We start from the raw sequence: 14478 nt of genomic DNA, 5'->3' as shown, positions 1-14478 counted from the left end.
AAAGTACCGAACTTATTTTTGACCTTTGTGAACAGTTTATAGAATTGTGAATTACAATCGAAGAATTAACATAACCTCTCTGGATTTGTGAGCTAGCATCACTAGAATTCAAATCTAATTGTTTCAATTGGGAAAAAGAACTATTTCTTATCCTCTATTTTCATTTCAGATAAGACCGTTCTTATTCAATGGGGTAATTGGGTTGTAGCCCAGAGGCGCCATTATGCCTAAAAGTTCTTATACAAAAAATTATTTTAATTTTGAATCAAAATTTTTTTATTGTATTTTTGAGTAAGTAAAAACATACATATGATAGATTTCCAGTTCAACAGATACCACATAGACATTACATACTACAACATGACATGGGTGCACTTAACATTTTTTTAAATATTATCTTTGCTTAATAAATCCTGTGGGACACCGTGCAAGCAGCGATCATTTCTTCCTCGATGCAAGGAAGGATTTTCCAAAAATAATAAATCTATTAATAAAAGGTATTGTGTATTATATGCTCCTAAAATTTTCAAGTTCAATATATTCAGAGTATTTAAAACTAAAAAAAAAATGACGTGGTTCCAATTTCCGATTGCCGAAATTGGCTTAATCCAAGAAGAAAACGATAACCAGAATTATTTTTGTTGTTATATACCCCAGGTGGTCTATCTTTACTAAACCATCTTCATAAATCCGAAAGCCTCCAAAAAATCGATGAGTAAAAGCGAGATCTTTAAAGTTTGTCTTGGTGGAGCCCAAACCAACAAAAATGTGGGAGGGAGATGCTTATCTAGTTTTATATCAATGCATTCCTGAACGAGCTTCCATTCCTGCTGGAAGAAAAGCTCTTCGGCACGCGTACCAATAAATCTTTAGAGAATAGTCTGTTGTTATCTGGAAAGTCTATTTTTGAATTCAAAAGACCATTTAGAGTCTCTACCAAAGTGCAATGCACGGCTTGGTGGAGCTTTCCAGAACTTATTTAGTTCCATTTATTTTAATTGAAGAGATTTCAATGCGAGTCTTTAATCTCTATGTATGGTTTCAGGAGAAATAGTCTTGATCAAGGCATCAGCCTGCTCATTGCTATTCAGAGGATGACATGTTGCAAAGATAATCGGGAGATAAGATTAAAAATATTCAAGCTTGTTCTATCCACGGTCCGCCCCTCCCGATTCATCTAATCAGAAAAGTACTGTATAGAAGTATGACTGTCAATGAGAATCCATGCATCTTTAAAATCAGTACAGCAGCAGTGTCACCATTGTGCAGATCCTTATAAACTGCAATAAGCTCAGACCTAAATACAGAGCTGTAATCAGCATTTCCAGTGATAATAATGAATATGACAGTGGAAGTTTCTATGGACACATATTTACCAGATATACTTCCATTCCCTTTTGCCATCGACGTACATTTTAAGGGCAGATTGAGGAATTTATTGACTAGTATTTATAGTCATTCGCTTATTGATTCAGGACTCTTAGACTTTTTAGTCATCCTTACCAAAAATTCAACCTATTATAATATCGTATTATCAGAATCAAATCGAAAAAGAAATTTCAAGGAGTGGATCCACAATCCCAATCTCTTTCGCCAAGGAGAAAGAGATGAGACTGATGAGAAAGAGAAAGAAGAGAGAATGAGACTCTCATGAAAAAGAGAAAAAGACGAGAAATAAGTTTGATGAGAAAGAGAAACAGACCAAATTCTGATTGTTGTTTCAAGAATGAAGAAAGAAAGGCAAAAGTTCTGTGTTCATCATGATAACTGTACAGCTTATTGTAGTATTTTGAAAGGTAATTTCTTCTCAAGAGAAAGAGTAGAATATTACATTAAGAAAATACAATGTTATTTTGACAGCCAAGGGAAAGGTCAGTAATTATTCTAGCAGAGTCTAATTGCATTTTGTCAAGCTTATTTAGTTTGGAACACAAGTATAAACGGGAAATCTATATTCTAGAACCGATCTTATTAGAAATGTATAAATTGTCCTTATGGTGTGAGCATCAACAACATAGTCATGAGTGGAGTAAATTTAAGAATGTCAAGCCTTTTCCTACATTTAGCTGCCTGAATTTCAATATTTTTGTCATCCAATATCTCTTTATCTATGATGCATCCCAGGAATTTAGCCGTTTTAGCATATTTTAAATGATTGCCATTCTTTCATACTGTTGGCTGATTGTTATAAAATGCCTATTGATAGTATAAAAAACGTTAGTGAGAATTTAGGGCATTAAATCTAGTTTATACCTCACAACAAACGTATAGACATCTATACGTTACATTCAATTTCCCAGATGTCAGTGCTAGAATGTAATAAGATGATGTCATCGGCCAAGTGTCATATAGTAATTAATGATAAGAATGAACTGGTAAAATCAATAAGTAATGATAACAGGAAAAAACAAAACCAACTTTGCGAATGAAGAACTCTAAATTTCGATAGATTGCCCTTGAAATTAAAATAACGGAGTTCTAACGACTTGTTTATACTTCATAACACACAAAATTATCTACATAGCCTTTATACGCTAAGAGTTTTTTTAAAATGTTCACCAAAAGTCACATAATTTGAATATGATGACATTTACATTTACATTAGGTGACACCGCTAGCTTCTAAATGGTTAATTAGTTTTCATACCAATTGAATTTTTATAGAAATTCAAAAATGTATGCCCATTAATTTTAATTGTATCAACTACAATAGTCTTCCACTTATAGATTTAGAAAACATTCCATATTAATAACAACTTTCTATACGAATTGTATTAAAAGTTAATTACAAGAAACAAAATTCAGATAGGGAAATCTATTTTAATAAATATTAAAGCTTCTTGCTTTGAAAATGAAAAATATATTTACAACGATAAAAATTCGATTATGAAGTGTCGAATATTTACAGTAAATGACAAGCTGGAACTATATTTGAAAGATTAAAATTTCGATAAAACTGGTTTTTACTCAAATCAAGTAATACTATGTGAAAATTAGGAATAAAAAATTACATCAAAATTAATAGCAATCATGAAAATTCCATAATTTAAATAAACAAGTACAAATGCTGAATATTATCCGTTTCAATATTTTAAAACATTTTTGCGATATTATTATTATTTTTTTGTAATTGCCTTAATTTTATACAAAGTAAAATCACACATTTACCGTTAATCAGTTGTTACTTGACAATTGACAGTAAATGCATGGTTTTTCTTTGTATAAAATTAAGACATTTATAAGAAAAATAATCTGTAGTTACTCGACAATTGTTTATTCTTGTTTAAAAGTGAAATATCGTGTAAATTTATTAACTACTTAATGCGGAAAGTAATTTTTTGGCATAAAGACCTAAAGTAACCCCCCCCCCCCAAAAAAAAAGGTAAAATTTACATAAATTTAGAACCGGAAACCATTATGTTACACATGTAAGACATGTTTGAGAATAATGAATGATGCTGGCGGGTAGAAGATCGGCTTTTGGAATTTTTAAACTTGAAGCAAACTTTTCTTTCTTCACCCCCATCTATCGTATTGTTTAGCAGTAGACCACAACACGAAACAAAATGGCCGACGTTAAAACTAATACAATTAAAGTTTCACTTATTATATTATTTCACAAGTAAATAAATTCTTTTTTTAACACTATTTTTATTAAAAGCTTTAAAACGTGTATGAAAAATATGAAAGAAAATTTTAATGAAACCAGCAGGAGTGGTCTCTGCGAAAATAAAAGGCCGCGGTGGCCTGGAGTCGAGGTACCGGCTGCGGAACCGAAGGGTTTCAGGTTTGAGACCCGATTCCACCGAGGAATCGTCATGTAAGCGGGCTGCTGCAAGTTAAATCCGTCGGGACGAAACGTCCTCCCGCTGGTGTGATGTGTAAGTTTGGAGAGTGGTCCACAGTCAGGTGTTGTCCTCGGCATCTGACCGTGGTTCAAAATAACAAGGTCTGTCCCAAAAATAGCCCTAGTGTTGTTTTAAAACGGGATGTTAATATATCTAAGCTAAACTAACATTATCCTAAAATATGTAGCAAAAACTTTCTTCACTCCTGCCTGAAATTATGAACAGTGGGAACCGAAATATGCAAATTATACCTATAAACCGTATTTCAAATTTTATTCGCATAGCTTGAATCCTATTTGAGATATCATATTTACAGAGAGATAGACAGGCACAACTCCCGAAATGTGTTTTTCAGATTCAGGAAAGTCTGAAACGTGGAGATTCCTTAAAATCACGAATTCCAATTTTTTTTTGACGATTATAATTTTTTGTCTTTTTACTCTTCGTATACAAGAAAATAAAAAAATATTTATTATAAAATTTAAAGAAACCAAATTAAATCTTATGATAAACCAGGGGGGAGTGATCTCCTGAAGCTTTCTGGCATACTCTTCAATAAATGTCTTATCTTCTTCCCCTGCATCCAATTTCAAACCTTGAATAAATCGGTGAATACAGTGCATGGAATTAGTGAACTACATTTACTAGAGTTTTGGCATGACTCTAGTTTGTTTACTGAATCCATCATGCGAATAAGAAATTTGGAAGCCTTTCATCCCACCTATTTTGACTCGAGACTGTTTGAAACGAAAATTTAAGACAGAATTAACTGTTGTTGTCACAAAATCACATACCGAATTGAATGGATTTAAATCATTTCGTTTATAAATAATTAAGCCTACACGAATACGAAAAGAGAGATAGTCAACCCTTTTAGCACATATCGATCTCATTTGAAAAAAATCTAAATTTTTTATTATAACGGTATATCTGAATTTATCTATCTAGCAGTTTACATTTTGCAACTATTAAGATCACTTTATCTCGAATAGCCAGCCAGAATTTATGTGGATGTTCTAAAAATTTGTTCTAAAGTCCTTATATAAAGTTCCAGGCTCTTAGTTTTAAGCTTTTTTCGAGATATCATATTCACAGACAGACAAACAGACAGATATAATACCGAACATGAGTTTTTCGAACTCATTCAGGTATAGAAGTCGGAGATTCCTTAAAATCTGGTGTTATAATTTTTTTTTGACAATTACCATAGGTATTAATGCATGCATGAAAGTAAAAAACAGCAAAAACTAGATTTTCGATGTAAACCCGAGTTGAGATGATTAAAAAAATTATTTACGGAAAATAACAAGGAATCTTTTACCAAAAAAGCAATTTTATGAATAAACTTATCATCTAAAAGAGAATAATAATAATAAAAAATAATGATACAAGAATGCCACAATATGTACTAAAACTCTTATGAAAAATTCAGCGAAAGCGGCCTTCCACAAACTCTATAGCACATTCTTTAATAAAGTTATCATCTATGCCTTCCCCCCTCACTTAAAATTATGGACCTTAGGAAAGGCCACTGGATGGGCGTACAGTATTACGAAATATTAATTTTTAATGAGAATTTAGCTTTTGTATTAAATCTATCGGGCGATCTTTGGCGAATTAATTTTTTGGCGATTAATTCCTAGTTTGAGGGTAATAGTATAATTAAATTTCTGTTTTAAACGCCTTTTTTACAACCAATTGGAACCAAAACTGAAAGCTGAACTACAAATGTAATAAAAAATTACTAAATTTTATATAATTTCATCATTTCACATGCTTGTCCAAATACAGCCCGACAAACAGTTAATCCTTTGATGAATTTGTTTTCAAATTTGGCAGGAATATGAACTTCAAATGTTAAATACGTGTACCAAATTTTATCTCTCTAGTTTTATTCGTTTTGTTGTTATCATGATATATTCGAACTAACAACCGAACAGATGTACTTCCTCTGTCGTTTAAGATTTCCTCTGCCTAACTGAAATTATTTTTCAGTTGCATTGAATTTTAAATGAAAAACAGAAATTATAATATTCTTGAGAAGTATTAAAGTAGCTAATAATCTGGTAGTTCATAATGAGCAGTGTCCTCCGTTGCTATATTTGATATAAATAAAACATACTATAGCTCGCTATAAAGCTACATAGAAGCTCGCTATAAATAAAACATACTAAGATTCTTATTCAAAAAAATGTTTCTGTTATTACAGCCTTTGAACAAAAACTAAAAACATTAATTGGAAAGAAAATTAGTAAATGCTAATTCAAGATCATTCATGATCTTCTATTTGGGCATTTCTTCTATTATAAATTTGAACTATCATTGCTTAGGTGCATGCATTGCCAAATTTATACATAATTCTTCTTCTTTACAAGATAATAAACAGATCATATTCTTATTTCCTTGTATTTTATTTTCTGCATTTTGAAAAATAAATTAACTGTCAACGCATTTTTTATAAGTCCTAATATTTAATAGAATATCAAAACTTTACTGTGATTCGAAATTATTATATCAAAAATGTTATTGAAACACTAGAATTATTTTTGTATTTTTACCTAAATGAAACTTTTCTTATAGAGAAAAAAGCAATGTCTGGTTGGAACTTTTCGCAATAATAAGAAAATTATATACAATAAAGTGTTGCTCAAATAATCAATGGTATCTGCCCAATCTGAAACCTTCCACGGATGACTGAGTGAGTGATAACCAAGTGCATTGCCTTTTAGAGATCTACGAGTTTTATTTATTGCCCTAAATAACACGAAACAAGAATCTATTCATATTTGCGGCACTTTAGAGATTCCCTTGGTTTCTCTATAACATTGTTCATATCGTATGACTACAATTACGACCATTAATAATCATTTGCTTTGATTTATTTATGATATTGACTTATCAGAAGCTAAACATAAATCTTTTATTGAATAATCATGTTAATGTAATTTTCTTATGATACATGCTTCGGTCAATCATTTGCTAATAAAACGTGTTTCTGATTTGTGAGTAACAAATGCGAATTAATTCGTTCGTGTATAATGTTCTGCTTATGAAACACATTCATGTTGAAATGATTTAAATCATAATGTTGAAGATTATTGAAGGGTTTAATAAAGGTAAGTTATATTGCCTAATGAATTAAGTCATCTCTCCCAGTTAAGTCAGACTTTTTTTACTATGAAAAGTTTATTTTGAATTTCGAAAAATTTTTTAGAAAATCAAACATAAGACAACCAAATATAGTTTTAGAACATTATACTTGCAGGAAAGCATTCTTGAACCTGCATAAAATCTTATCTTTGATAGACAACAATATGGAAAATGCTTATTAAATTTCGGTTCTGTAATTCAAAATGTCTTCAATGTACTATAATTTGCATATGTATTCGTATAGGAATTTATTCGGAAATGAAATTCTTGTCATTTGCAGAAGCTCTTATTGAATTTCTAATAAGTTACTGCAATTTCAGTAAAAAGTTAAAGTTAAGACCTTGGTTTTTTAAGAATTTTTCCATATTTAATTTATTGAACCGTTGAAGACACATATACATTTATATTTAAGGAATTTAGAAAATTCTACTTTTGTAAGGGAATGCGTTCTTAATCGTAGATTATGTTCAGTGATGAAGCATATATGTGATCTGACCGATCCACCCCCATAAATATATATACAAATCTGTAATATTACTTCCCAGCATGGTTAGTTCAATCACTGGGAAGATCAGTGATCAGCTCTGTTGGATGTTGATAGAATGCTGAATCAGTGATCTCAGGACTGGGCGACGTATTGGAGAAGTTTGGTGACAAAATAGATAATACTGAGATTTTCCAGAATTTTGGCGATAGAGCCAATAGGAACCAAGATATGCCTGCTTGTCCCAGAACCTTTTCTGCCAGGCTCCTGAAACTATAAAAAAAACCGGCAGTCTAAACTGAAGTCAATCGTCGAAGAATCATCGAAAGGTTTACAGTCGCATAGCAAGTCAACGGCGAATAGTTGTATCAGTCCAGCGAAGCACAGATGTTGAGTGGAGCTCAAGCAATTGCTGAATTGAGCTGTGTACCGAATTATAGAGATTTATTGTAGAAGCAGTATCAAGTCGAGTGAGGAATAATCAATTTGTAATAGTGTGTCGGCAGTTGGTTACAGGAGAGAGTGGAGAATTGCATGCGTTTGGAGGTACCGTAGAGAGTAGCTACGAAGATTTCCTCCTCCTGTTGAATTATATCTGACCGCTTTGTGTGCTATGGTTGTTAATTACTTCACTTGTAAAAGTAATTAGGAACTTTTAAATTTCGATTTTTCATCATTTAAATTATTTTAAAGTAAATCACAAAGGCAATACAAATTAGGTACAAACGTATAATTAAAATTTTTAATGCCCATCGAAGTGAGTTTTTGTAATGCTTTCGATTATATTTTTTTCAACAAGAATCAGTAACAACAAAATATAAAATTACACTAAAGCGAATAAAAATATGATAAGTAAATAAACTGATTTGTTGATATTTTCTGAGCAACCACTTCAAGCTGTTCTGACAACAACAAAAGCAATTTCGAGGAATTTTCCATTTAAAATGAGTTTTATAATGTTCCATGGAATTCTCTCTACAGCACTGAGTTGCTAAAACGCATTGCATCATTCATATCTGATTCGTTTGCTGATAGCTTTTCTCTAACTATCTTCTATACTTATATAAAGCTCAATGTGTGTGTGTGTGTGCGTGTTGGCGCTCTACAGGTCAGACCGTTCGACCTACAGCTACCAAATTTGGCACATGCATACCTTGGAGGTGGAGACTGTGCACCTGGAGTCCCTTTTTTGAATTTTTAATTAGAATTTTAATTATTAATTAAAAACTAACTTTCCCACCAAAAATTCTTTTCATTTTCCCCACCTCCAAATCAGTAAGGCTTCAGTTTTTTTCCCCAGATTAATGAGGCTAGGCTTAAGATTTTTTCGGTCGATTATTTCAAACGATTTTGTTTATATTTTTAATGTATGATGCATTTAAAATTAAGCATTGTTAATGAATCGATCTTTCAGATTCATTATGAAGTACTTTTGAATTAAAATAAAACAGAATAAAGGAAATTAAAAATTTCTAATCTGCATAGTGTTACCCCAACTGGCGTAGAAAAATTCACGTATTTGCGTTACCATAACTGGCGTTGAGAATTCACGATTGCGCATTGTGGTCTGATTGTTGACAAAAATTATCAACGGATGCGGACTTGATTTGAATTAGTTTTATTTTAGTTGCATGCTTTTGTAATTAAATTGTATTTATATTAGTTATATATTTTTTTGTATATGCTTATAGTTTTAAGTTCGTCGTTTTTTAATTAGTTTTTTTAACCTGTTTTCAACCGATTATTTTAAACGATTCGTTTTATTTTCTTAGTTTTTGATGCATTTAAAATGAAACATTGTTAATTAATCGATCTGGTCATGATGAATCTGAGAAAATTTTGTTGACAAATTTTTGAAATATTACATAAATTAAGAAAGATATTCTTTAGTGCCCATAAATTTAAACGCTCAGTGACTCTGTTTTCAGTAATCATATTACAAAAAAATACTTTGTTTCAGTAAAAAATATTATTATATTAATTGCAGATTAATCCTTTCCACTTTAATTTAAAGTATAAATTCTGCGGGAGCTAACAGAAAATGAGAGAGAATACATATTACGTTATGACTGAAGGCCTTTATAATATTATGAGTGAATTATATGACTATCGAAATTTGAAGTTTTAAAATATTTTGATGAAGAACTATTAAAGTAGGAATTGCATAAAATATTTAATTGTTAAAATCTTAACGAACATTAAGATTGGCGAACCGGCTGGTCGCCAAAGTATTTAATGTTTTTTTACAGTTATTAAACATTTGTTCCTATTCCTTATGATACTTTTTCAGAGTATTGTCTTTGCTTTTGTAAGATAACTCGTATCTCGACTTAAGCTATCCGAACTCGAAGTTATGCGGGTTTTTTTCTATATTTCTATAATGTGATATAGTAGAAGATTTTGTATTTAATTATCTTATACATCTCATTAAAGTAAACGTTAATGAAATTTAAAATTTAGTAATAAAAGCAGATAAGAGAAAAAATATTTTTTTAAATAAACTGGGAAAAATGTCAGAAATGGAAGAATTCGGCATGCAAATGTAATCGAAAATGTTATTCATCTTGTTAGACTATTTGATTTTGTAGTTGATATTAATGTCATCTAGCAGCGGTTGGACTGACAATAAGTAACTTTATAAAGATGAGTGAAGGATTTGCTTCTTTAGAAATCAGAATCGCAAAACCAGATCTACCGTAAAAATTAAATGGCGATTGGAAGAATGAAAAATCTCACTTGAAAATGATTACAAATATTTCAGTAATAGATTGTAAAAAGTAACTTATATTAACTAAAAGAAATAAAAATCCTATTAAGAAAGTCTCCGAGTTGGATAAGTTAGTTTCTGAGTAACCATCGAGACCTAAGTAACTCCGTTTTGTATAAAACTTTAATTTTAGTATGTAATATTTCGTTTTAACATGTATGAAAACCATATTCTTTATAACACACTTTTCATTCAGCTGTTTTCCAATCTCTTTCCATTGATTAAACAAAATTTTCAATTTCAAAGTTAACCACCAATTTAAGGGGTCCCGTCGTTATACTTATGAATATGATCTCTTGTGAAATAAAAACCGAGTTTTGCAGAAGTCAAGCAAGTCCAGATTATTGACATATACAAAAAAGACAGCATTCAGAATTTTGATAGTTATTAAAATATAAATTTGTAAGTTTATAAGACAATAAAAAAGCTTTTGCTAAAATTTGCCTTTTATTCAGAAGAAATAATACAACCTTTAATTTAGCGTCTAAAATGAAAGCGTTTGAAACTTTACTGTCATTGAGAAAAGACATTATACCAGAGATTTTCAAGTTGATTGCCAATTTCAAAGTATAAACTCTTGAAATCAAGAGTGCATTCAATAAATTTAAATTTTGTACAGTTTTGCACATTTTTTAAATACACAACTTTTTGATAAAATGATACTAAAATAAAGCCTCTTTTCAGAAATATTAAATTGCTTGTGATTATGTTTTCATTTGCTAAGACTTGATTAGATACAAAAAAAATTCAGTTTATGATAAATATTCAAAATTAATTTTTCAAAATTCAGTTAAAATGTCTATTTTAATGCTACATTTGATATCAACTTTAAGCATTCAAAAATTAATAAATTTTAGATAAGTTTTTAAAATGTTACTTTTTTTTTTATTTATTCATAATATGCCACACGATTTTCATTTCCGAATGCAATCTTGTTTCAAATAGTTTTGATACTTTTACAGTAAATTAATTTTTTTCTCCCGCTTTAATAATCATACCAACACTGGATTTTTTTAAGAAATAAAATTTCTCAATCTATATAGATATTCCAATTCAATATATTTAATTTTTCATTTTTGTTGAATCTTAGAAACGTTGTTACTGTTTAATTATAAATATTCATTTAAATATATAAGTGCTAAAATTTCATAACAATTTTTTTTTGATTATGTCAAATCTATTAATTAAAATATTTTTAAATCTTGAAAGAATTCATTTTTTATTCAAAAATCCATTTTAAATTTTATTTTATTTTAAGTGTTTTTTCTTATTTCTGTGTTCCAAAAGTTTATCCAAGGATTTTAGTCTGTTAATTTAGAAATGAAAAAAAAAATCATCGTTTTTTTTCCATATCTAAATTTTTAAATAATTAAAACCTAATTAATCGGTTTCTGAGCACATTAAACCTCAAAATATTAAAACATATTATAAAGTTTTGGAATTTTCTGAAGAAAGCAGGCGATTGCCTTAAATTTTCTCAAAATGTCTTATTATTTTATAAACAAGAAGGGGAAAAAGAATTTTAAAAGTTAGTTTAAATTTTAATTTATAAAAATACTTTAAAACTAATCGTCACAAAGTAGGAAATAATTCCAGTCTCAGAATGAAATAAATAGAATAAAATAAAAAAGCAGTCCGAGAATGTGGAAATAAAATATACAAATTTCGTATTAAATTATTGTTTAGGTCTTTTAAAAAGTTATATATTGAAATTTTTATAACTGAAGCACTATATAGATATACATATTGTACGCAGTATAGATGCTGCAACTTTAATAATGCTGGATTTTAGAATGAAGCTATGATACATTTTACTTTTTCCCCCCTTTTCTTCTCCTTTGTAATGCACGTCGGGTAACGGAAAAATAAATATGTTAGTTCGATACCTAACAGTTTGTTTTACTTTGTTAAAATTTTCTCTATGTATCAAAGTCGGATTCGAACCTCATCGTAATCTTTTACAGTGTCAGTATAAATTTAAATTTTAGTAGATTACTTTATATTTATTTACTTATTATTACTTTATATTTTAGTCTCAACATCAATGATAAACTCCAGGAAACTGCAAAACTTCCATATTAGATAGTTAACGAAATTGGTGAATGCTACTCGAGTGTATGATGAAAAACTATTGTAAAAAAACTTTCACTATAGATCACTTTACAAAACTATTGTAAAGTGATGTATTCGGGAACACACTGAATTAATATCAGCATCAATTAACTTTAAAAAAAAGAAGAAAAAACTTCAGGTTCGGTTTTTTTTTCGAGGGGGAACAATAACCTCCAAATTCCTTTTTCTAAAAAAAAAAAAAAAAAAAAAAATACTCCGAATTTTTAAAAAAATATTGCAATGACCAACTTGCATTCCTGCTGCTTTGATTTGAAGAAAAGCCTTTACACATTCCTGAATCAAGTATTTAAGTATTTTTCTTTATTAAACAGTCGGAAATTCGACAGCATTGCCAAAGCAATAATGATCAAAGAAATTTTCAAAGTTAACATTGATAGGCCATGAATAACCTATATGAGCAGAACGCGTTTTACCTGTGAATTTCATAGAAATCAAGAAGAAAAATCTCAGACGCAGGAAGGAGTATAATGTAAAAAAGTATTGGTCAGTGATAAATTCAATAAATGCTTAAATTGATTCAATAATGTTTTGATGTAATTCAAATGTGTAAAATATATAATGAATCTGATTTTAATTGGACAGCAGTGCGTTATTTGCTTATTTCAATTCTCCAGAAATGTACTTCTACTTTCGGCAAATTATAAATTATATTATATTTATTCAAAATTTGATTTTCAAAGCAATACTCCGTAGCACAAATATCATTGTTGTTGCTGTTCATATTCATTTAAGTTCATTTGATTTTTTTAAATATAAAGTTGCTCTGGTGCTGTTATAATATTTTATTATATATCTGAAGCCTCCGTTCAAGAAATATTTTAAATTAGAACTTTTATTTCATTTTTTTAAAAAAAATTTAAATTAAAATAAAATTATCAAGAAATGTGCTTACCTCAAAAGATTTTCGAACCCGATGGGTGCTATATCCGTTATCCTGATCACTTTCGACTTGTCCGCCATGTCGCCGTAGAACATGGCTTCGAAGACTGGGGAGGTCATGGCCAGGAGAACTCTGTGCCCCACATATTTCTTGGACGCCGAGGGCGGCCCTACGATGAACGTCACGTCGCTCAGGGCGGTGTTCTGCAGAAGAGACGACGTCCTCTGCAGAACTTTCTCGCTCTCCATGATGATTGGTCAAATGCCGATTCCTAAATGCCCATTGCCTACGCAAGAGAAATAAAAAGAAACAATCATAAGAGATTAGAAAAACATGGGACTATTAATTTCTGGTATTACATGCCCGACCCACATTGATTCCATTTTAGCGCAGCCCTGATTAGAGGTTATACAAATACCTCGAGCGAAGAACAGTTTAGCTATGGACGATGGATTCGTTTTGCATACGACTACGGGGGATGTCCACCAATTGTACCACTGACCCAGATCCCTGGCGGATTCTTGATTGGTTTTCACTTGACCCACTTGGACGTCGTATCTTTTTACCAGCCTTATTGACCGCTTGTCTTAGTGTAATTGGAGAGGCTAATTAAATATTTAGCAAGATTAATTAACTGGCATATCTCAGGGGTGGCGGTTATCTTTTATACTGAGATTAGAACGTGAAAAAGGCGCCTACCAAATTAATTAGGAATTCTGCTTGAAACCGCAGCTGTGAACACAAAAATAAAGTGGAAAGCTCCCATGAGAGCATTTGAATTGGAAAAGGTACTTAAAGGATATAATCAGCATTTGTACGTGACTTGAAAAGCATAGCTTGTTGATATAATTTGAAATATTATATAATCCTTTTAGTAAAATTGCATCAGCTAAAGCATACATAGTGAATTTAACTATAAAACCCTTTAACATTTAAACTTAGGAAAACAAGCAATTTTTACCAATTTGATAGTATACACATTAATAAAATGAGTGTATTCTATTCTCAATTTTTCGATAGTTACATTGAAGGCGAAATTTTCCGTTTAGCTTCGTAATATAGTGAAGAATCTTCGTAATGCATTTTGGGCATGATTCCATTGAATGAATGGGTCTAAAATTTGGTATACATTTCGATGTTAAGATAATACTTTTTAGGTTTTTGAATTACCGAATTCCCATAAATACGAAAATATTCTCAGAAAAACTGACTTTAAA

General features: G+C 30.3%; 1 protein-coding gene across 1 annotated transcript in view; it reads right to left on the bottom strand.

Moving 5' to 3' along the window:
• LOC129980599 (BTB/POZ domain-containing protein 3-like) overlaps positions 1–13509 on the bottom strand; it is a 34075-nt gene extending 20566 nt beyond the window's left edge. Inside the window, exon 1 of the mRNA XM_056090980.1 lies at positions 13274–13509. Within this exon, the coding sequence (XP_055946955.1) occupies positions 13274–13509 (236 nt within the window). The remainder of the gene's footprint in view (positions 1–13273) is intronic.
• Positions 13510–14478: the final 969 nt, after the last annotated feature.

The sequence above is a fragment of the Argiope bruennichi genome, chromosome 8 (genome assembly GCF_947563725.1).
Source record: "Argiope bruennichi chromosome 8, qqArgBrue1.1, whole genome shotgun sequence".
Taxonomy (NCBI): domain Eukaryota; kingdom Metazoa; phylum Arthropoda; class Arachnida; order Araneae; family Araneidae; genus Argiope; species Argiope bruennichi.
This window is presented reverse-complemented; position numbering and strand designations above follow the sequence as displayed.